The 20,808-nt window shown below is 50.7% G+C and overlaps 6 protein-coding genes and 2 non-coding genes across 8 annotated transcripts; 3 read left to right on the top strand and 5 right to left on the bottom strand.

Annotated features, from left to right (window-relative positions):
* Positions 1 to 492: 492 nt before the first annotated feature.
* P168DRAFT_t111 lies at positions 493 to 564 on the top strand. The gene has a single exon. It is a non-coding gene; the product is annotated as a tRNA-Ala (tRNA).
* A 538-nt stretch (positions 565 to 1,102) lies between these two features.
* Positions 1,103 to 1,174, bottom strand: P168DRAFT_t109. The gene has a single exon. It is a non-coding gene; the product is annotated as a tRNA-Ala (tRNA).
* Positions 1,175 to 1,717: 543 nt separating this feature from the next.
* On the bottom strand, positions 1,718 to 5,124 carry P168DRAFT_254208 (UNC45-central domain-containing protein). The gene is made up of 2 exons (XM_024834405.1): positions 4,618 to 5,124; positions 1,718 to 4,539 (listed from the first exon to the last, which is right to left on the bottom strand). The coding sequence occupies exons 1-2, from the start codon at positions 4,696 to 4,698 to the stop codon at positions 2,116 to 2,118; spliced, it is 2,505 nt and encodes an 834-aa protein (XP_024692238.1). The 5' UTR covers positions 4,699 to 5,124; the 3' UTR covers positions 1,718 to 2,115.
* A 1,908-nt stretch (positions 5,125 to 7,032) lies between these two features.
* Positions 7,033 to 8,793, bottom strand: P168DRAFT_304997 (uncharacterized protein; the record flags this gene model as incomplete). The annotated part of the gene is made up of 1 exon (XM_024838887.1): positions 7,033 to 8,793. The coding sequence occupies one exon, from the start codon at positions 8,791 to 8,793 to the stop codon at positions 7,033 to 7,035; it is 1,761 nt and encodes a 586-aa protein (XP_024692237.1).
* Positions 8,794 to 9,068: 275 nt separating this feature from the next.
* P168DRAFT_304996 (uncharacterized protein) lies at positions 9,069 to 10,856 on the top strand (the record flags this gene model as incomplete). The annotated part of the gene is made up of 3 exons (XM_024838886.1): positions 9,069 to 9,470; positions 9,558 to 9,732; positions 9,832 to 10,856. The coding sequence occupies 3 exons, from the start codon at positions 9,069 to 9,071 to the stop codon at positions 10,854 to 10,856; spliced, it is 1,602 nt and encodes a 533-aa protein (XP_024692236.1).
* A 565-nt stretch (positions 10,857 to 11,421) lies between these two features.
* P168DRAFT_270045 (protein arginine N-methyltransferase) lies at positions 11,422 to 14,530 on the bottom strand (the record flags this gene model as incomplete). The annotated part of the gene is made up of 4 exons (XM_024835185.1): positions 11,422 to 11,993; positions 12,070 to 13,610; positions 13,729 to 14,356; positions 14,414 to 14,530. 4 exons carry the CDS (start codon positions 14,528 to 14,530, stop codon positions 11,697 to 11,699), a joined length of 2,583 nt encoding a protein of 860 aa, XP_024692235.1. The 3' UTR covers positions 11,422 to 11,696.
* Positions 14,531 to 15,141: 611 nt separating this feature from the next.
* Positions 15,142 to 17,888, top strand: P168DRAFT_270041 (DEAH-box ATP-dependent RNA helicase PRP43). The gene is made up of 3 exons (XM_024835184.1): positions 15,142 to 15,592; positions 15,660 to 17,526; positions 17,595 to 17,888. The coding sequence occupies exons 1-3, from the start codon at positions 15,297 to 15,299 to the stop codon at positions 17,721 to 17,723; spliced, it is 2,292 nt and encodes a 763-aa protein (XP_024692234.1). The 5' UTR covers positions 15,142 to 15,296; the 3' UTR covers positions 17,724 to 17,888.
* Positions 17,889 to 18,112: 224 nt separating this feature from the next.
* P168DRAFT_327700 (uncharacterized protein) lies at positions 18,113 to 20,791 on the bottom strand. The gene has a single exon (XM_024841270.1). It carries the CDS (start codon positions 20,680 to 20,682, stop codon positions 18,382 to 18,384), a length of 2,301 nt encoding a protein of 766 aa, XP_024692233.1. The 5' UTR covers positions 20,683 to 20,791; the 3' UTR covers positions 18,113 to 18,381.
* Between the last annotated feature and the right edge of the window lie 17 nt (positions 20,792 to 20,808).

Genomic DNA, 20,808 nt, shown 5'->3' with positions numbered 1-20,808 from the left:
AAAGATTATCAATATTTGATTTTTTCCATCAGCATTCTCCCGCAGTTATTGGGCTACGTATATTCTGTATAGCATAGACTATTTGTAGTGTTTTCGGATAGGACAGAGTTTAGGGGTAAGAAAAATATAATCTTCCTGTCCATTGGACTGTTGGTAGTTATACATTGCTCAGTGTGGTTGATATATCCTGGTTTGCTAGAATAATTTCAATACCGTACTATAGAAAGATATATATATTGACCCGAACATGCGACCATAACGATCAACGGATAGAACAAACAGCCATTCAAGTATCAGGCCTATAATAAAGGCCATTACAGATGTCCAGTTCAAGTACCAGGTAATAGCAAGCACACAACTGTTGAAGCTATGAGAATCAACACCTAGGTACGTAGTATACAATATCATCACAGGGACAGCAACGCGGAGATCATAGCAGACTGAAAGCCCCTCCCACCTAAAACAATTAAGAATCCTATCAGATATCAAGATGGGCTTGTGGTTTAGTGGTATAATACTCGCTTAGCATGTGAGTGGTCCGGGGTTCGATTCCCCGCGAGTCCATACTTTTTGCTTTTTGACTTTTGAACTTTAACCTACCCATTACTTGTTCAAGGGTGTAGCTTAACTTAATTTTTGCTTGGCTTGGTCGGGAAGTATAGTCAATGAGTCTGTCAGTATCACTTTTTATTCAGTTTACTACCTACCTAGTATATCATGAACCATTGTATGTCTCGGGCGAACAGCAATTGGTATAGGAAAAGGCACCCGCCCACTGCCGTAATACAGGGAGAGTAAAACAGGGCGTGACTATTAACTAACTATGCATTATGCACTGGGGATCCTGCAGGTTGCCCTAGCGTATAGTGTACATGATCCTGCCATCCTGGATTAAAGTATGTGTTCTAGTGCTTATTCCGCCTCCCCCGTATATCTTACCCCAGTGGAGACACGTATGTAGTTAATGAATTGTACAGTGTATTGTGCCACCATTAGGCGTATGCAAAAAGAAACAACAGTGCTTTGAATAGTCTTGCCAAAAAAAAAAAAAAAAAAAAGAAAAAAACCACATTGTATGTGAAGGAAAGAAAAGCAAAAAATATGGACTCGCGGGGAATCGAACCCCGGACCACTCACATGCTAAGCGAGTATTATACCACTAAACCACAAGCCCATCTTGTTGAAGAGAGCATCGGAAGTGCGATCCCTCAGTGGGGCCTAGACCTTTAGATTATATCATCGTACAACATCCTGTACATTTATAATTGCCCTCATCTGCCAGCCAGCATATACTGTACACCCAGGTATTCAAACACCTACGCGGTTCATGAGTCTAGAAACTAGGGTGCCTTCCACTTTGAATACGAAGTAGCATAAGCAATGCAAGGTCTACCTATATACCACGGTATAACTATAGTGAAACAGCAGGTTATCTTACCCAATCAGTAGCTGCTACATTCCATGCCCCCATTTCCTTCCCCACCCCCCACTTTGCTTCAATATAGGTACTGATCAGGTGGGTTGTCCTGTGACTGACTACATACCGTGGCTGGCTGATTTGGGATGAGAGATCCATTGATTGATTGATTTGTCAATGGCTAATTGGTTGGTGGCTTGATCATGGGATCGTAGATCTATGCCTGGTTATCAATTACGAGTGATGATCATTACGGGAAGAAAAAAAGAATGAAGAAAAAGAAAAAGAAGAATAGCGTATCACCTCGTTAAATCTATCTAGCTAGCTAACCCTGCAAAAGCGCACGCAGTCCCGATAACAAAGATTAAAATCAAAGCGCCCCAACGCTCATTCCCGAAGCGCATGAATACTAATAATAACGAGAAAGACAAAGCGGGCCTCTCGAAGGACAATTTAACGCCTGTAACACGGATTGAACAAGAAGATAAAAAATGAAGATAGAAAGAGAGGAAAGAAAGAAAGAAGATGGAGGAGTATCGTATCAGCTTAACCATAGCCCACGCCGGTAAAACACAAACACAACCATCGCTATATCAATCAGGGGTCATTGCGAAAGAACCAAGTAAAGAACGATGCATAGGTAGGGAAAGAGGAGGAAACAGCCGTAGAGGTAGGGTAAGGAGGTATCATGAGAAAAGCTATTCGACCAATGGTTTCAGAGCTTCGACCCCAATTTGCAGTACGGCGGGATTCGAGGTCTTCTTGAGAACCGCCGTGAGGATGTCAACACCCCCACTGCTCTTCACGGCTTCCCTCGCCCGTTGGCCAATGTCGCCCGATGCGACGCAGGTCAAATTGCGTATGCACGCGACACCCCGATGGACCAGCCCCTCGTCTTCTTCCTGACAGAGGCCCAGTAACAGTTGAACCCCCCGAGGTCGGTCCACCACCGCTGCCACGGCGGCGTCAAAGTCGGTCAGCATGGCGAGAGCACCGCCTGCGGCCCGCCGGGTGGCAACGTCGTCCGAGTCGGCCAGAGCCAGCAGGATATGCAGGCGCTGGGCCGATCGCTTCGTCCCGTCGGCGTACTTCACGATACCCGCGTCGCAGGTCATCAGGTTGCAGATCAGCTCGCATGCGGCCCGCTGAAGCATAGGACTGCTGGAGAGTAGGAGATCCTCCACCATGGGCCAGGCTTGACGGACAATGGCGTCAGGCGCCGCCTCGTCGGGGTAGGACGCAAGGTTCGTTAGGGCTAGAAGGCTCTCAAAGACCGGTAGGAGATCGCGGGGTTGATCGGCTGTGAAACTGGTCGTCTCTGGGGATGCCAGCATAGCTGCCAGGGGTCGCACCGCCGACGTGACCTGGGGAAATCCCGAGGCCGGGAAAACGTGCGACGGGTTCACGGAGATGAGAATCCGCGCCAGCGCGTGTGATGCGTTCTGCACAGCCTCGTTCGAGATGGATCCCGTGCTTCCCTGCCGGGGCGTGCCCATATTAAGCAGGAGTTTGACGGCTCCCTGCTGGGCCAAGGTGCCCCGGGTCTTTCGGTCTCGGGACAGAGCAAGCATGATTTTGCTGATCAGACCCTGGATGGAGGGCAGACTGGTCCTGCAGCAATCCACAAACAAAGGCATAACCCCGCTGTTGATGATTGCGCCGCAGCGCGCCATGACCGCCTCGTCCTTTTCCAAGGGATCCGGGCCGCCGGCGTCGGGGGAGGCCTCGGCGTATGACTTCAGCTGCGACATCTTCTGCTGTTCTTCGGATAGGGTGGGGAGGAACTGCGTGAGGTTCAAGAGGATCATCAGCCCTCCATAGAGCACGGACGAATCCGTGACGTTGTCGTGCAGAACCTTGATTAGATCCCGCAAAAAGCCCGAGTCTTTGGCCAGCTGCTCCTTGACGGAGGGCTTGACCGAGGAAAAGGCGAGCCCTTCGATGACGTTCTGAACGTTGTCCCCCTTGCGCTTCGACATGAGGCCTTTGAACCGGTCCACCAGCTCCGGGACCTTGTTATCAGCACCCGACGCTCTGCCATTTGCCCCCGACGGATCGTTCTTCTCGGAGGTCCGAATCTTGGCCAAAACCACGGCCGCCAGCTCCGATGTCTGATCGTTGCCATTCGTCAAGGTGTGGGACAGCCAGTCGGCAAAGTTCTTGGAGATGGCCTCGCGACACGCCTTGTTGAAACAGGCGGCATTCAGCAATTCCAGGACCGAGACCTCGACCCGGCGAGCCTTGGCGGTACGTCCGGCCAGCGGCGTCAGACACGCGAGGAAGCTCTCGGATAAGAAGTGCGTGGCCGCAACGTCGGGTACGACCGGAAACACGGCCGCGATGGCCGAAAACGCCACGATCAGATCGTCGATCCGGTTCTTGGAAAGCTTGGCGGAGATGAGCTGAGCGAATCGCTGTTCGCCGACACTTCCCGCAGCTTCCAGGTACTTGACGGTGGCCAGCGTCGCTTGGCTTCTTAGGTCTAGAGGGAGTCTGTGGTCCAAGGACGACAGCACGACGTCCAACCCCTCGTCATCCACCAGATCCTGCAGTTTGGTCGCGTCCACCGCCAGCAGTCGCGTGATTCCCTTGAGCGAGCGGCCATCGAGGTCGTGCCCGGACTCCATGAGCTTCGCGATGAACAGCTGGAACAGCTCGCGCTCGCAGTGCAGGCGGGTCTCCTCCGAGGGCCACACCGCGGGGTCCAACACAACCGTGTCCAGGCACACGGCGGCACCGTCGCCTCTGTCGTAGATCTCGTCGAAGAAGGTGGTGACGGAGACCTGCAGCTGGTCTGCGAAATACTGCCGTACACTGGCGTTCTGGCGAACGAGGCCGGAGACAATGTCATCCTGCAGGGGCGACAACGCGGGGGGTTTCTGGGCTAGGAGTAATTTGGCGCAGTCCAAGGCGACGCCCTCTGGGGGTTTGAGACCATCGGAGCGGAGGTAGAGAGCGGCGTCCCTGCCGGCATTCTCATCCGTGCCGGAGGTGTACCGCCGACAGAGGTCTAGCAAGTGGTGGCCATTGTCCTCCTCCTGTTGGATGCTGAGAAGGGCCTCTCGGACGGTTGGGTTTTCGGGCGCGATAGAGAGAGCTTCTCGAAGATTCCTGGAAGCCGCCTGTGGGGACATCGGAGAGAGCTTGTCAGTGGCGATGAGGGCGACACGGAGGGGGGAGAAAGGGGAAAACGAGCATACCTCACGATGACCAGCATGTACTAGCTCAATAGCCTCCCGAGTCAAGTGTACGGCGCGTTCTTCCCCCGTTGAGTGAACCATTTCAGGGTGGGCGCAAGTAGGGGGGGGAGAGAGGAGGGATGCAGGGAACGCGACGGAGAAAATTTATGGGATGGCGGGACCGGAGAGAAGATCGACGGAAAGGACCGACCAGAGAATAAGAAGATGAAGGAGAGGGAAATAAAGGAGGAGGGGGGAAGAATTAAGAGGAAGGAGAATGAAGAGATCAGGAGAGAAGGTTTGAAGAAAAAGACAGGTGGTGAAGAAGCAGGGCAAACTAGGAGCGCTGCAGAGGAAGGTTGGAGAGGGCGAAGGCGCACATGCGAAGCGTCATGGAGGAACCAGTGGAGAAAACACCGGTCATTTATGTTGAAGATCCGAGTCTTCTTTTCTTTGGTTCTTTCTTCCTTCTTCCTTTTGTTGAGAGAGGTGAATGAAGAGGAAAGAGAAAGTTGAAAGGTGGTCAAGGTACAAGTGAGGAGGAGAAGTCCAAAAAAAAAAAAAAAGAATGACAATCAGATACGACACTGCGTTAGTCCCGTACCTTAAAAGGTCTCTCGGATGATGAATGGAGAGATCATGGATCTCCATTCGAAGCCGTATGCGCCTGTCTTGCCGGTATTAGGATACCATCTTCATACTGTTTTGTACCACACTTTAGTGTAGGTACCTAGGTAGGTACTGAGTATATAAGAAAGTATATAGATATATGGATAGATACTTCTCTGTCAGAGTGAAATTCCAATATTATCATTATATCGAACTTGACTGTTCCCTCTCACATTTACTAGGATCATTCAGTAATACTCCGTCTATTGTACCGCCGACACCGAACCCCGAGACTCGGCGGTTCAACTCGGAGAACAAGTGGTCGATCAGGGTAGCCACTGCAGTCGTATCCCACCACCGATCTAGGTACATATTACATCTCTTATTCAGATGAAAGATAGGCAAGGGCGAACATGATTCACCCGTGATATCAGAGGAGAAATCAAAAGCAATGATGACTGTATTTGGATGGTCATCAGTACGAGATAAGGTATCGCCGCTCTCCGCACCAGTCAGAGGCGGTATACCTTACCACCTGGTACCTGGTACGTACCGTACCATACGTACCAGATAGAAACACCAACCATGACCAGGATCGCACCCACGTTGTTCGTCCTTATAGGCAGGAGAGGAACTTCCCCGAACTCCTGGTGGGGATGCTGCATACCCACTTGTACTGATGTACCTGGTTGGGTCTGATGGAAGGTGGGATCCAGGGTTTTATCTCATGATCATACTTGATCTATCTGGTTCTAAAAAAGTAGTTGTCTCGGTTGAATATACAATATATTATGTGAGCCTCAAAAGTAGGATCCTACTCTTAGTGTATGAGCCCAACATGATAGGAGTATAGGTAAGGTATATATGATTCACATGATAAGATCATAATCAATCAATCATCCAGGAACATCTCCCCTGCCCCACGTAGCACATCATAATCATCCACGTACACCACACCTACTGAAATAGGACTGAAACCCGAGTGTCATATAAGCAGACGATCCTTAAATAGATAGCATATGCTCACCTCATCCCCCCTTCCCCCCCGTAGATTCGACCACCCCTGTACTACAAAAGTGAACCTCAACCAGGATCCAGACGCATATAATCAACGAACTACTGGTCCCGCACGCAGGTTGATGAGCCCCGGACATACCCCGTTTCAAAAAAAGAAGAGAGTTTCATCGAGACCTCCAATCAGCAAGCACATCGAGGCAAGCTGCCGATGTTAGTGGTTGACGGCCCATGGTCCAGCCTCATGTGCTCAGTGGTGATGTGAGATTTCAATGACTGGCTGGGAGCATTGAGAAACCGCCGGGCATTGTCTCCGTTCGTGAGCTGACTATGATTGAAATAAACATTATTGTAATTGCAGCAGGGATTAGAGCTCTACACGGGCGGATTCAAGAGCTATGTATACGCATATCAGATATAGAACTCCCGCAGCGGCCACTATACCACTCGCCCAAAGGAGTAACTGACTATCTAGAAAATTGACTATCTAGAAAGATTCTCCACCAGTTGTACCTGTAACTGTTCCCAGATGAGCCTCGTACGCGTCCTGTTACCGGTTCTGGGCTGCCTTAATAGCCCATACTGCCACATGGGGGTTGACGCGTGCAATATACCTCCACGAAGTCTCCGTGCCTCCACGTTTATTCTTCAGAGGTCAAAGAGGCCTCTGTCAGTTGATTGATGACGTGAAAATGATGAGTTTTCAAATGGAATCTGACTGACATTCCTCGCGAGAGTTTCTTCTTGTATTACTGGTGTGGATCAAATACCAATTTTGTTTGACAGTTATGATTTGCGTCTGTACTATAGGGTTTATTGAGATGATGGTTTGTCCCTGGTGAAGGTCTTGCGCAATTTTCCACCAATACCACGAAGGCCTTTGCGAATGCCTTTCGAAACAGGGGCATCACTAGAGTGGGTGTCCGGGAGAGGAAGCACTAGGCCATATTTCTCGATATCCTCATTTCCCAAGATAACCGTGTAGTACCCCGAGTCTATAATGAGAAAGTCAGATATGAAGGTCTTTCCTCTCGGGAAACGCCACATAACTCCATTGGCAATTGCAATTATTGGAACTGGCAAAGATTTCCAAGGCTGTCCTATCACTGCATCCATGGCCTTTAATTCTAGCTGCAGAATTTGACTCATTCTAAGGGACATCAGGTTTTGATTAGACTGAGTATTGACTAACAACATTGCCGCTGTTTCCTTTCTGTCAACGGGGTTGATGACGAAAATCGGGAATGAAAAATCTTCAATGTTAGATAACCCCGGACCGGTCGTAGACTCGATTGACAATCTGCTGACATGGTCCGAGGAAAGAATTCCACTAGTAGATGCCGGTTGCTGGGACTCATCATCCGGGCTATCTGAATGAGACTCAACATCTGCAAGAGTCGGAGATGGCTGTTCTAGGGGCGTTGAGTTGCCCTTGTCATCCGTGTGTGACGGAGGCAACGCAAAAAGGGCCAGCTCTTGCAAGTGCCTGGCGATGTGCCTCTTCAGTGTCTTTGTTGATGGAAAGTTCATGCCACAAAATAAACAATCAGATCTAGCCTGATCATTCAATTCTTGAAGATGTTGACATTCCAGATGTTCATACCATTCACCACGGGTGGCGTATAACTGATAAGGCGTCGGACAGTCTGGAAAGACACAACTGTATGCCATGATGTCACGGAAAACGTGGCGAGCCCAAGAGTGGTGATTGAAGATGGATATGATATAGAAGCAATACGGGCATTCATACGGCGTGCCGCCTTCTGACTCGCTGGGAAGGGGAGGGACTGTTATTTTGGTCTCGCTCTGAAAAGTGGAGTCCGCGTAGGAGGTCTGGGTATTGATTGACCTCGAGTCAGAATCAATACTAACGACGGGGTTGTCCCGATACTCCAATGTATTGGTATTGGAAGGTATACTTGAGGTCTGACTGGAATCCAGGTCCTCATCTAGTATTTCGCCTAGGCCATGGCTTAGTTTTTGGCGATGTCGTTCGTTATACCGCAGAACCGCTCTGCGGTGAGAGATAGCCCTACCAAGCCGATCGGCAAGGTCAGCGTGGATTTCCGGGTATTTGTCTCGAATATGTTTTTGATCAATTGGTTCCCACATTTGGACGTCCCATCGTTTGATCTTTGTGACACGATCATGCTGTGCCGGCTGTCTTATCACTACCGACAGTTGAAAGAGACAGTTGACTACTTCATGTAGGGAACTGTATATTCCCTGGAGATATGTTTGACTTTCCTCTTCGCTGTCCGAATCAGAATCCAAGTCGCTATCGTGCGAGACTGTTGAATAATCTTGTAATTCTTCGAATTTTCTCTCAAGTCGGCTGAGAAGTCGCAAGACCTGATCTCTGATATGCGATGCGTTCCGAAGTCGATAATCTAGCGATAAGTGGTTATTCTGATGAGCCCCTATGTTGGCAGCCCAAGTTCTCAGCCGATCCAGTTCGTCTTTCCAGAGTGATGGTGGGATCTCATCCTCGAAGGACACCAGCGTATTGGAGGATATGAGTTGACTGAAATGCTTCAGACAATTGATGACGCTTGTGGATATCGGGGCTGACATTTTTGAGACTCTTATCTCTAGAATAGAGTGACCTTTTTGTGAAACAATCAAGCGCTTTCATGACTTGTATATGTATACCTAGAATGTCACAAAAAATAGCATTCGAGAGCATAACCATGAGATGATGGCAGATTAATGCAAGATGAGTTGGCCAAGTGCGGGGACTGTTGAGGGGTTCCCTCGCAAGCCTCGTGTGGTAATGGCGCTTCGATGCTCAAAGCATCACAAGTGTTTCTATACAATTCTTGACCTTGATTTAACGCAACTCTTCCAGCATGGTAACCGGGATAGAGACAGCTAGTATCATCCTTGCGGTCCTTCCTCTCGTCGTCAAGCGAATAGAAACATACGCCCAAGGCGTACAGTACCTGAAAAGCCTGAGAACTTCGATTTACCTCAGGGACCTCGATACATATGCGTTCAAGCTGCAGACTCAGGAGGTCTTATTTAAGAACACGATCGAGGAAGCACTTGACGGGGTAGTCAAGTACGAAAATGATATTGACGATTTGATCCAAGATATCCAGGGAGATCAGTGGATAAGACTAGAGATTGATAAAAAGCTGGAGAATAAGATGGGAAGAAGCTATGGGCCTTTTAAAGAAATATTGAGCGAGATGGGCCAGATTATATCTGACATAGATGGCGAGCTGGGTCTAAAGGATCAATCAGCGCAGGTATGCCATGCTTCAACTTCTGTCGAGCCCCATAGACAGCCATAGTGATGCTGTCGATAGATCATTTCCATCTGATGTGTGGTTTAGGAATTGTGGGACAGCACCGATGCTTTGAAGCGAGAAGCAAAAAAGCTCCGAAACTTCTTCAAGAAGGCTACCTTCGCCAGTGTATTCGATGATCTCGAGAGGTCGAACTTCCGTCTATCAAGATTGGTTCACCAAGCCGGGAAACAAGAAGCGTTCCAGGCTAAACGAATTCATGGTCAGTTTCTTTCGTGGCACAGGCGCTCCAGGGAGGCAGCATGCAGTCTACATAGATCGTTTCTTCATGGACAATCCTGGAAAAAGTGTGTTTGTAAAGGCGGTCATTCAATCCAATTCATTCTCGAGGCCCTTCCGAATGAACCGCCGGATTCTTCGGAGCATCCTGATTATCCTCGATTTCGAGTGATCTTGACCCAAGGAACCACCGGTAAAGCTGTTATCAAGGATCACGAAATCGAAACCGAACTAGACATTGATGAGAGCCCTCCTCCAAATGGATTGCATAAACAGGCTCTACCAAGCCTGAGAAAAATGGTCAGGTTCGCCTCTCCAAAACCAGGCAAGGACGGCCCTGGTAATCACCAGAAGCCTCCACCGGTTCAAATCCGTGATATTTGTTCGACCTTGAACAAGCTCGGTGGTGCCAATGAGCAGTCGCTTCTCGGATACTTAAAAGATGAGGAACGACTGCACAGGATCTATTATATGCGTTGCATTACAGACCATAGGGATATCTTCTCCCTAAAAGACCTCCTTCGAATAGCAGCTCCTCGAGCACCCATTCCGACTCCATGCAGTGCAGTATTCAACCGACGAGACCGGTTGCAGCTCGCAGTCAAACTCGCGTGTAGCGTTCTTCGCTTCCACGGAAACTGGCTCAGGGCCCAGTGGCAATCAGGCGACATAATGTTTACAACCACAGAGTCCAGCCAGCAAAGAAACCCTTATATTATGTGGGACGTACCCGGAAGCATGGACAGCCAGACCATGTGCAAGGACAAAACGTCGTCTGTCCTCGTGCGAAACGAAGTTCTCTTCCCTCTCGGTCTGACTCTGGTGGAGCTTTCTTTGTGTCAGAATCTTGATGATCTATATGAGCCAAAGGACCACGACATAGTGCCGGCGCACACTTTATTGAAAACTGCCTCGCGGTGCTTATCCTCTGTGCAAGCTGAAAGTGGGGCCGATTACGCCGATGTGGTAGATAAATGCCTGCGGTGGCATGGCAGCCGGGAGGAGAGTTTGGAAGATGAAGCTTTTCAAGAAAGAGTTTTTCGCGACATTATAGTCCCTTTGATGCAGGATTTGAGTCACCTGGAAGGGAAGTCAGCCTTTGTATAATTAGATTCGATAGTTATATTATGCTTTTCTTCGATACTCAAATACTTGAACTTGTTATCACTATCATGATCCATGAACATATATCTGTCAAATGTCCAGACATGAAGTACCTGACAATGCAAATTATTGTCTAATAGAAGCATTGTATAGATACATTTGTGTAAAAGTCTTAGAATGAACTACCAGTGTCAAACAAAATTATATTCAGAAATTAGTATATACTAGTAAGCCTATAGCCAAAGAAATAATGGTGGATTTTTGCTCGGTAGGTATCTATCTGTATTCAACATCAAGGTACCACATATTTGAACTAGAACCGTACCAGCTGTAGATATATCATGTTCAACCCAAATATCAAACCTTCCCAAGGAGCTCTGTCTGAGCTCCTTTCTCCCCTTGATGGGGGAATTTTTTGGCCTAGAACGTCTAGTCATCTATGCAGAAGACGCGGGTTGCATTTGAATTAGAAGATTCAAACTAAAAATCCAGGATAGTCTAGGTCAATCAGTATACAGCGCTGCTCCCCCAATTATCCCCCAGATCATGATATAATGGCGTGGTGTTCCTTAGTGAGATCCAACCGGGCGTCCGGTGTACCTGAGACACACCGGGAAGATCCTGATATTCGTTGCTATCTTGTTGCTCCTATCATAGGTATAGATTTCTCTTTCCATATGGCTTTTGTATCACCCTGCATTTCTGTAATTTCTTCCCTATCCTTTTCCTTCCTTCCTTCCGTTCGTTCTTTTTACTGCCTGATATCTTTATTGTTGATACCGTCCGCAGACAAGATAACCCACCCGCTGCATAAGAGCCAATGACTCGGCCTACCCTAAGGCACTACATCAAGCACCCCTCCTTGATGCTCGAATGAAGATCGGTCATGCCGACCCTCACTCGACGGATGCGGTCGTGACCCCCCCTGGGCTGTGGTGGTTTAGCGCTCTGAGCACCCTTGTCTCCCGGAGATACTGCCCGGGCTCCGCTCATGACTGGGGCAACGGACTCCCCAGAGGGCCCTGTGAAACGCTCAAGCGCGAACACTTCGGCCATCCACTCGTACCAAACCTTCCGACCATCCGTCTGGCGATACATGGTCACGACGATCTCCCCATTGTCGGGGACATTCAGCGGCGTCTGGAGATCGCGATTGTTAGCTTTGGGGTCTATGCTGTGGTTTCAGGACAAAAATCGAAGAGGCTAGCCGCCTTACCTTGAGTGGGAAATAGATCGGGAACCAACTGATCATGTTGGCGCTCTTGCTGTCCATGGTGACAGGGTTCGTCGACAACTCAATGTCCCGGTAGAGGACCGTCTCGAAATATCCGCCCAGACCGTGACAAACGCCCCGATTCTGGACCGGGAAAGTCAAGCGGGTCCGGCGGACATTGTGGGCATTGGAGATCGTCGAGGAACCAGGTGCCTGCGGGGGGATATGCCTGTTGGGGTGGGAGAAGGACCATGCGGTCTGCACATCGGGAATTGGGGTCTCAGTCCCCGGTAGGGTGGATATCGAGGTCCGGCCGTTGTTATTGGTGCTACCGCTGTGGATGCTCATGGTGGTAGCTGCTGAGGGTTGGTTGGTAGACAGGTAGTCGATGGCGTGTAGCATGACCACATATGGTGTCTCCGGGGCTGCGGGGTTGGATATCGTCTGGTTCATGATGTCGGAGTGCAGCTTGGGTGCTGAGATCGGCGTGAGATGGGCAGTGTACGAAGCCGGGATCGAAATGCCATGCGTAGGATTCAGGAGATGAGTGATACCATCTAAGCATTCCGGTGACAGCTCATTGTCACCGAAGGAGCCCAAGAGCTCTGAGACCACAATGTCGACGGTCGTAGATGTCAGATCGCGAGGGCCCTGGCTGGTGCTTGGATCTGGGCTGTTCTGACCGGAAACCGGTTCGTAAAGGAGGGAATTCTCGATCCCGAGGGACTTTCCAACAGGTATGGACGGAGTATCGGCCGGTGTCTTCACCTCTACCTTCGGTCCTTTCCAGCCCCGCATGTCCGACTGAACCAGGGTGACCTTCCCACCCCACAGCGTTTGATTGTGCCGCTGGAGCAGGACAAAAGCGTTGGGGTTCTTCTCGACAGCCCACAGGTCGATCTCAATGCCTGTCTCGGCACTCGCCTTGAGCGCCCGGGAGACCAGCGGCCCTCGGCCAGCACCCACCACGGCAACGAGCACCCGTCCATCTGGGTGCGATGTGGTTTTTTGTTGCTCTTTCCAATCTTTCAAAGCCTTGGCAATGGCCCGTTCATACCATTCGTACTTGATGGGATCCTTTTCGAAGACCTCATAAGTTATACTTTCCAAGTTCACGGTCAATGGCTGGAGGGGAGCTTGCAAATAATCCTGGTATCCTACGCCAAACCTCTCCATGGCGGTTCTGGAAGGTTGACGCTGTTGAAGATTCCTGATATACGACAGATGGGGAGTTGGGTCGTGGTTCTTTTTGTTTGAGACCGCTGCCTGTGTGAGACTGGGATAGTCCGCGCCCTGACGGCCGCCTGTGGATGATTCGTTTGCCTCCACACCAGGAATTGGACCAACATCACACAGGAGAATCCATGGAGCAGTCCGAAGACGCATGAACCGGGATATCATCGATTGATGCGGTTTGGACAGCACGGGAAAGCCCTTTTGGTTCTTGATGAACGAATTGGCGTCGAAAGTCAGCATATGAACTGGTTCTGAATGCCACCGAGACTGCACAGACATCGGTGGAAGCTGTTTCGGCAATGCAAGTGCTACAAGACCAAGTTAGCAAGGATTACTCGGCGAACGAAAGCCGAACAAAAAGCAGTAACCGCCGAGACCCAGAGAGGCTGCCGTGAAGTGAAAGAGAGAGAGGTGACCTATTCTTACCTACAAAAAGCCGCGTATGATATTTACAAGCTCTGCGGATAGTGTCCCACGCATCCCAGGTTCCAAACGGATCAAGCGGCGGGGACGACCCGTCGTCCAAGTCTTCTAGAAATTCTTCACGGGCAAGGGGAGCCAAATCGCCCATTTCGTCTACTTCGAGTTCCGGATTGTCCACAGACTTCACCCAGATGTGGAATTGAATGTAAGGGCCCATTGTGATAGCGTCCTGAATCGCTCTCGCGTAGTACATCACACCCTCCGAATGCATGTCCCGGTGGTGCAGTTTCGGGCCAGGGACCAGAATATATCCAATTCCGCAGAAGGCTGCATAGGCCACCTCGAGCATGAACACTTGGCGAGAGATGTCGGCAATCAACGGATCCGGAGAACACATGTCAATCCAGGAACTGGTGACGCCCACCAACTGAGACATCGCATCGTTCGGGGTGAGATGGGTATCGGAGGGTGCGAGCGGCGGAATGTCCAAAGGCCTTGTGTTCTCGGTGGTTTCCATGGTCCCATTGGCGTCCGGGGACGGCGACTGCATTTTGGGCAGGTGGGCGGAGAGCAGGCCAAGAACCCTGGATTGAAAATGGGAGGTCGTAATGGGGGTAGTGAGCAGGTCATACTGTGATCAATTCCCATTAGTGGAAACAATAGAACCCCGAGGAGGTACATCCCGTACATTGCTTTCGTGCGCTGACCGCACGGTCTGAGAGTTGATGGGTAGGGCCCGTTTGCTTTCATGCTGCCCAACGCAGAAGCTGGGCGGTATCTCGTCCGGATTGCTGTAGGTCTCCATGTTCGCGATAGCCCAGTATCAGGTCACTAGCCTTGGATAAGTCTGTCAAGCAAAAAAGAAGTATCCAGTGGATATTGGGGGTATGGAACGACCAATGGCCAAAGCGATGATAACCAAAGTATCAGATTTGTCTCCAAACTAGTACAAAAAAGATGACACCAAAGAGAGAATATATGCAGACAGATAGATAGCAGGTAAATGACTGTGTCGAAGATGGATGATCTGATGCCTATCTGGATGGTTTAACTCCAACAATTGAATCGATTCAATCCAATTATCTTCCGTCTCAAGCCGGACCAGAAAAAGATGCAAGGAAGAGGAGAAATTGTAAGTCCGAGACCCAACAACCCTAAGAGAGGGGAAAGTTTCACCCCTTTGACAAAGGTGAGAGTGTAGACAGAGAGAGGATAAACAGTGTCAGTCCCTTGCCGCTGTTTTTGCTCCGCGGGGTTGTGGCGGCAGAATCCCCAGGGCGGTGGAGATCTGACCAATGGCAATAGATGCGCGGCAGAGTTGCCTATCTGGGTCAAATGGACCTTTTTTTTTTTTTTTTTTTTTCTATGTTTCCGCCTCAGTCATCTATCTAGACCTCTTTCTCTCCGTTATCGAAACTCGTTCCTCTTCAACCTCATCTTGACTCGCTCGTTGAAAACCCCCGGCGGTTGTGGAGAAGTCTTTGCTGAACTATACCCATATCATTCACTTTCTCTCCTTCTCAGGAGACTCCCTCCGTTCTTTTTGATTTCTTATTGTTTGTTTTCTCGTCATGACCGATCGACGCTCCGATTCTGAAGGTTCGCGCGCGAAACGCCAGAAGATGGATAAGGCTTCAACAGACCCTAAGAACAACCCCTATTTGGCGCATATGTATGAGGATGAGTCGGCCGATGGCGCTCTCAGCAAGGGCTCTGCATTCGCCAAAGTGAAGAGACACCGGACGACTGCCGCCCAGGCCCAGAAGATTGAAGATGGCGATATCAACCCGTTCACCCAGCAGCCCTTCTCCAACAAGTACTTCTCGATCATGAAGGGGCGCCGTGATTTGCCTGTCCATGCCCAGAGGTAAGTGTTGGATTGTTCTTGATGTTGCCGGGGTGATGTTCTTGATCTCTAACATGGTTCCTTATAGAGATGAATTTTTACAACTCTACCAGCAGTCGCAAATCCTGGTGTTCGTGGGTGAAACCGGTTCCGGTAAAACGACACAGATTCCTCAGTTCGTCCTGTTCGATGACCAGCCGCAAACTCAGCGTAAGATGGTCGCCTGTACGCAACCCCGTCGAGTGGCGGCCATGTCCGTCGCCCAGCGTGTGGCGGCAGAAATGGATGTCAGGCTGGGAGAAGAAGTGGGTTACAGCATCCGTTTCGAGGACAAGACGGGCCCCAAGACTCTCCTGAAGTACATGACGGACGGTATGCTTTTGCGGGAGGCCATGCATGACCATAACCTAAATCGCTACAGCACGATCATTCTGGACGAGGCTCACGAACGGACCATGGCGACGGATGTTCTGATGGGTTTACTGAAGGAGGTTGTGGTGCGACGCCCGGATCTGAAGATCATCATCATGTCTGCGACTCTGGATGCGCAGAAGTTCCAGCGCTACTTCATGGATGCCCCTCTCCTCGCCGTTCCCGGTCGCACCCACCCGGTCGAGATCTTCTACACCCCCGAACCCGAAAATGACTACGTGGAGGCCGCCATCCGCACGGTTCTCCAAATTCACGCCACCGAGGCAGATGGTGATATCTTATTGTTCCTGACTGGTGAGGAGGAAATTGAAGATGCCTCGCGCAAGATCTCCCTGGAGGCCGATGAGATGACCAGAGAAGTTGGCGCCGGTCCGCTGAAGGTATACCCGCTCTATGGCAGTCTGCCGCCGCATATGCAGCAACGCATCTTCGACCCGGCCCCCGGCCCAACGCGCCCCGGAGGTCGCGCTGGGAGAAAGGTCATCGTGTCGACGAACATCGCCGAAACTTCGCTGACCATCGATGGTATCGTGTATGTCGTGGACCCGGGTTTCTCGAAGCAGAAGATCTACAACCCCCGCATCCGTGTCGAGTCGCTCTTGGTGTCTCCGATCTCCAAGGCTTCGGCGCAGCAGCGTGCCGGTCGTGCCGGTCGTACACGTCCCGGAAAGTGCTTCCGCCTTTACACCGAAGGCGCCTTCAAGAAGGAACTGATCGACCAGACCTACCCTGAGATCCTGCGCTCCAACCTGTCGTCCACCGTCCTGGAGTTGAAGAAACTTGGTGTCGATGATCTGGTCCACTTTGATTTGATGGACCCCCCCGCCCCCGAGACCCTGATGAGAGCCCTGGAGGAGCTCAACTACCTGGCGTGCTTGGATGACGAGGGCAACCTCACTCCGTTGGGCCGTCTGGCGTCGGAATTCCCCCTTGACCCCGCCCTGGCGGTCATGCTGATCAGCTCGCCCGAGTTCTACTGCTCCAACGAGATCCTCTCCATCACGGCCCTTCTGTCCGTCCCCCAGGTCTTCGTGCGACCGGCATCCCAGCGCAAGCGCGCCGACGAGATGAAGAACCTCTTCGCTCACCCCGACGGCGACCAACTGACCATGCTCAACGTCTACCACGCCTTCAAGGGCGCCGACGCCCAGGAAAACCCCAAGCAGTGGTGCCACGACCACTTCCTCTCCCTGCGATCGCTCCAGTCGGCAGATAACGTGCGCATGCAGCTTCTGCGCATCATGGAGCGCGAAGAGCTCGAGATGGTCTCCACTCCCTTCGAGGACAAGAAGTACTACGAGAACATCCGCCGTGCCCTGTGCGCTGGGTTCTTCATGCAGGTCGCCAGGAAGGAAAGCCAGGGAAAGAACATGTACACGACCATCAAGGACAACCAAAATGTCTTGTTGCATCCCTCGACTGTTCTGAGCCACGAAGCTGAATGGGTCCTGTACAATGAATTTGTGCTCACCACTAAGAATTACATCCGGACTGTCACCGCCGTCAAGCCTGAGTGGCTCCTGGTAAGATATTCCCCCCCCCACCGACAATAAGTGGAAGAAGACGAGCAGTAACTAATTGATGCTTGCAGGATATCGCCCCCGCATACTACGACATCTCAACCTTCGCCAAGGGCGACATCCGGTCAGCTCTTCTCCGCGCCGCCGAGCGGCTTACGCGCAAGGAGAAGATGCGTTCTGAGGGATCACGGAGACGATAGATTATGTGTATTTGCGGTTTTAGGAGTTCCTTTTTTTATTTACCCTTTCTAGACATCTATTTTATGTTGATGAAATGTTCTTTCTATTTGGCGTCGTGGCCGGTACGCTTCTGTAGATTTCCTCTATCTGTCTTTTTCTTTCATTTTCTTCTTGTCTATGCTTAGGAGTAGCGCCTGACAATCGATATGTATTGTCAGTTTGTATAGAGAAAACTTGGAACTTCCCTTGATTACAGGACTGGCAAATGATCTAAGTAATGCTGTCTGTCTCATGAAGCTGAGTAATTATGATTTCCCATATCCTTGATATGTATTTCTTTATGAAAGCATCTGTTGTTACACGTATAGATTTTCCTTAGTCCCAAAATCCCACATGAATAAGCTGAAAAAGGCGTAATTGAGAGATGATGGCCTGGTCGTTGATTCCAATTCTATCATGATAATGTACAGTTCACTAAGGTATCAGTAGGCGGAGCCAAAAAAAAAAAAGTATAGAAAAAAAAGAATAATGAAACATATAGATAAACCAATGATAACTCCGCCGAGTTAACTTAACACAATGTACACGCTTTCTTGAAGCGCTTGTCGCCGATGGTTTGTTTGAATTGAGACCCGGAGCAGACAGCTCCAAGATTCGAGGGGTGCCGTGCCGTGCCGCTCAAGACGACGACTTGATATATCGAACGCTTAGATGTGGAGGCGCTGGCGGCGCCTCGTCGAGAGCAGCGGCTTTGGGTGGAAGGATGGTCTTTGTGGATGCGAGCTGGGCTTTCAGCTGTTCTAGGTCTTTGGAGGCAGACTGGGCTATGGAGGTGCTGTTGAGGGTAGTCTGGTGGAGTTTGTAGATAAGCTGCTTTAGGTGCGAGACTTCGTCTCTTAGGGAGGAGATCTCTTCTTTCTGTGCTTCGGCGGTGCGTTTCGCTTCGTGGAACTCTTCTTCGTCGACGTTGAACCGGTCGTCTTCGATGTTGATTTGTTCGAGGAGAGATTCTTGTTGGCTTGTGTTGCTGGGCTCTGGAGCGAGGTTGGAGTTTCGGTGCTCTGCGGGCTTCCCGGCGAGGACGGAGTCGAGGACTTGCTGGGCGTAGGTCCCCATTAGCTTTTGCCATTGGCGAGCGGAGGATTTGTGCTCGTCCAAGGCGAGTTCGTTGAGTTGTTCTCCGAAGGCGTTGGCGAATGCGTAGCACTTCTCCCATGTCGCTTTGTCTCGGGCGTTGAGACTCGTTGGCGAGGCGTCCTCTGCTACGTGCCATCGGCGGGAATGTGGGTCTATGGCTGATTCGATACGCAGGTGCTCCATAGCGCACCTCCAGTCGAAGCCACTGTCCACTGCGGCGACGATGATTGCCTCGGAGACGTCGTATCTTTCGCAGGAGTCGCAAAGGTTGGTCATTAGAAGGATCATTTTCTCCACACTGACCTCTTCGTGGGCTGTTGATGAAGAGATGAAAGCCAGACATCTCTTCATGGTCTGCACGCCCATATCCCAGTCGTGTCGATTGGCATAGAATGCTAAATATGCATTCAGGTTGGGAAAATGGTCCATGTACCCTATCCTCCTAGCCGCTTGGAGGTATGCTTCGGCTCGCTCGGGTTGGTTAAAACGCAAGCAAGACACGATCAGGACAGTGTATGCGACGGCATTAGCGGATTGAACAGGGGGAACGGCAATTTCGATGCCGTTGATTACTTCCTTGACGTAGTAGCTCAGGTTGTACATGTCAATGGGATAACCCTGCCCGCACAGCATATTCAGAAACCGGTCGAATGACCGGAGGTCTTTGTCCTTGCGGTAGAAGGTAAGAATCGTGAGGATAAGAGAGGCGTTCAGAGGAAACTTGTGAGGTAGGATCGTCTTCATAACCAGGTGGCATAGATCGTGCTGTTTGGTTTTGTAAAAAGCCAAAAGCATCAACCGTAAAGCGGTAGACCGATCGGGGTCTTTAGAACGCATGATGTTGTTCGACAGTCGAAGAAGGTATTCTGCGAGCGACATCTCCTCGGCTAGGTATACTTCTGTGTCATTGCGCATCTCCTCTTCCAGCTGGGCGCGCTCGCGTGTCACCTCATCCATATCGCGAAGGCGAAAATCCTTGGTCAGATCATCGATGTATGCTTCCCTCGACGTTTTCAAATGCCGCATTCTGTGTCGAATGTGACTCAATTCTTTGAGAAGATCGGCTACCTTCAACTGCGGTACGGAGGAGTCCTGCGCGTAGTTCATCCGGATCCCCTCGTATGTGTGCGCGATGGCCGGCCGCAGCAATAATCGAATAGCCAGCTGTCTCAGCGCCAGTTTCCGAATCGCCTTGAGGCGAACCGGCTCATACCAGAGCCATTCTGGAAAGGCATCATAGTGATTTGACAAGCCTGTCCCATCGTCTGCATCCTCAAAGATTGGAGCCTCGTTTTCCGCAAGGATCTCTGTGACCACCCGGCTCTCCTGCTCGACCTCCACAGTAGCACCGCCGGAGCGTGACCCATCCTCAAATTCCAGATCATCTGAAAACATTGGCGAATCCGAGACACGCCGGGGGTTCCTTCGAAGGTTATTTGACGGCCATTGGACTCGGGGTCGTTCGGAGGGACGGCGGGCAGCAGCAGTGCTGTATTGGCGTATCTGGGAGATTCGACGAAAAGGCGTCGCCAATTGCTGCGGCGAAATTGCTTGTAGAATGCGCTGTTCCTCGTCCATCAACTTGTCGACCTCCTCCTTGACGGCCGCGATCTTTTCCGTCCATTCAAGACGCCGTTGATTCTTCGCCCGGGCATCTGCCAACGCAGCGGCGGCGAAAATACTCGTATAAAAAGCCGTAATCGAGTTTCCGATCCGAAGACGTCTCTTGCTTGCGGCTGACGCTGTCCGTGAGGTCAATCCGCTCGCGCCGGTGCTCAGGCATGAGACGCAGCGACAGGTCGACGACTGCGCCGAACCGGCACGGGTCCAGAGACTTTGCATAATCACGACATGCCTTGTCCGGAATCGGAATGAATGAGGGCGGCCGGCGAATAAACCAAGGGAATTGACGACCCTCCAGGGCTCAATGGTTGATCGAAGGTAGTGTGGTGATGTAGGTCGTAGTGG

This window comes from Aspergillus campestris (assembly GCF_002847485.1).
Source record: "Aspergillus campestris IBT 28561 chromosome Unknown P168scaffold_7, whole genome shotgun sequence".
NCBI classification, from domain to species: domain Eukaryota; kingdom Fungi; phylum Ascomycota; class Eurotiomycetes; order Eurotiales; family Aspergillaceae; genus Aspergillus; species Aspergillus campestris.
Note: the sequence above shows the minus strand (reverse complement) of the source record. Positions and strands in the feature narration are given on the sequence as shown.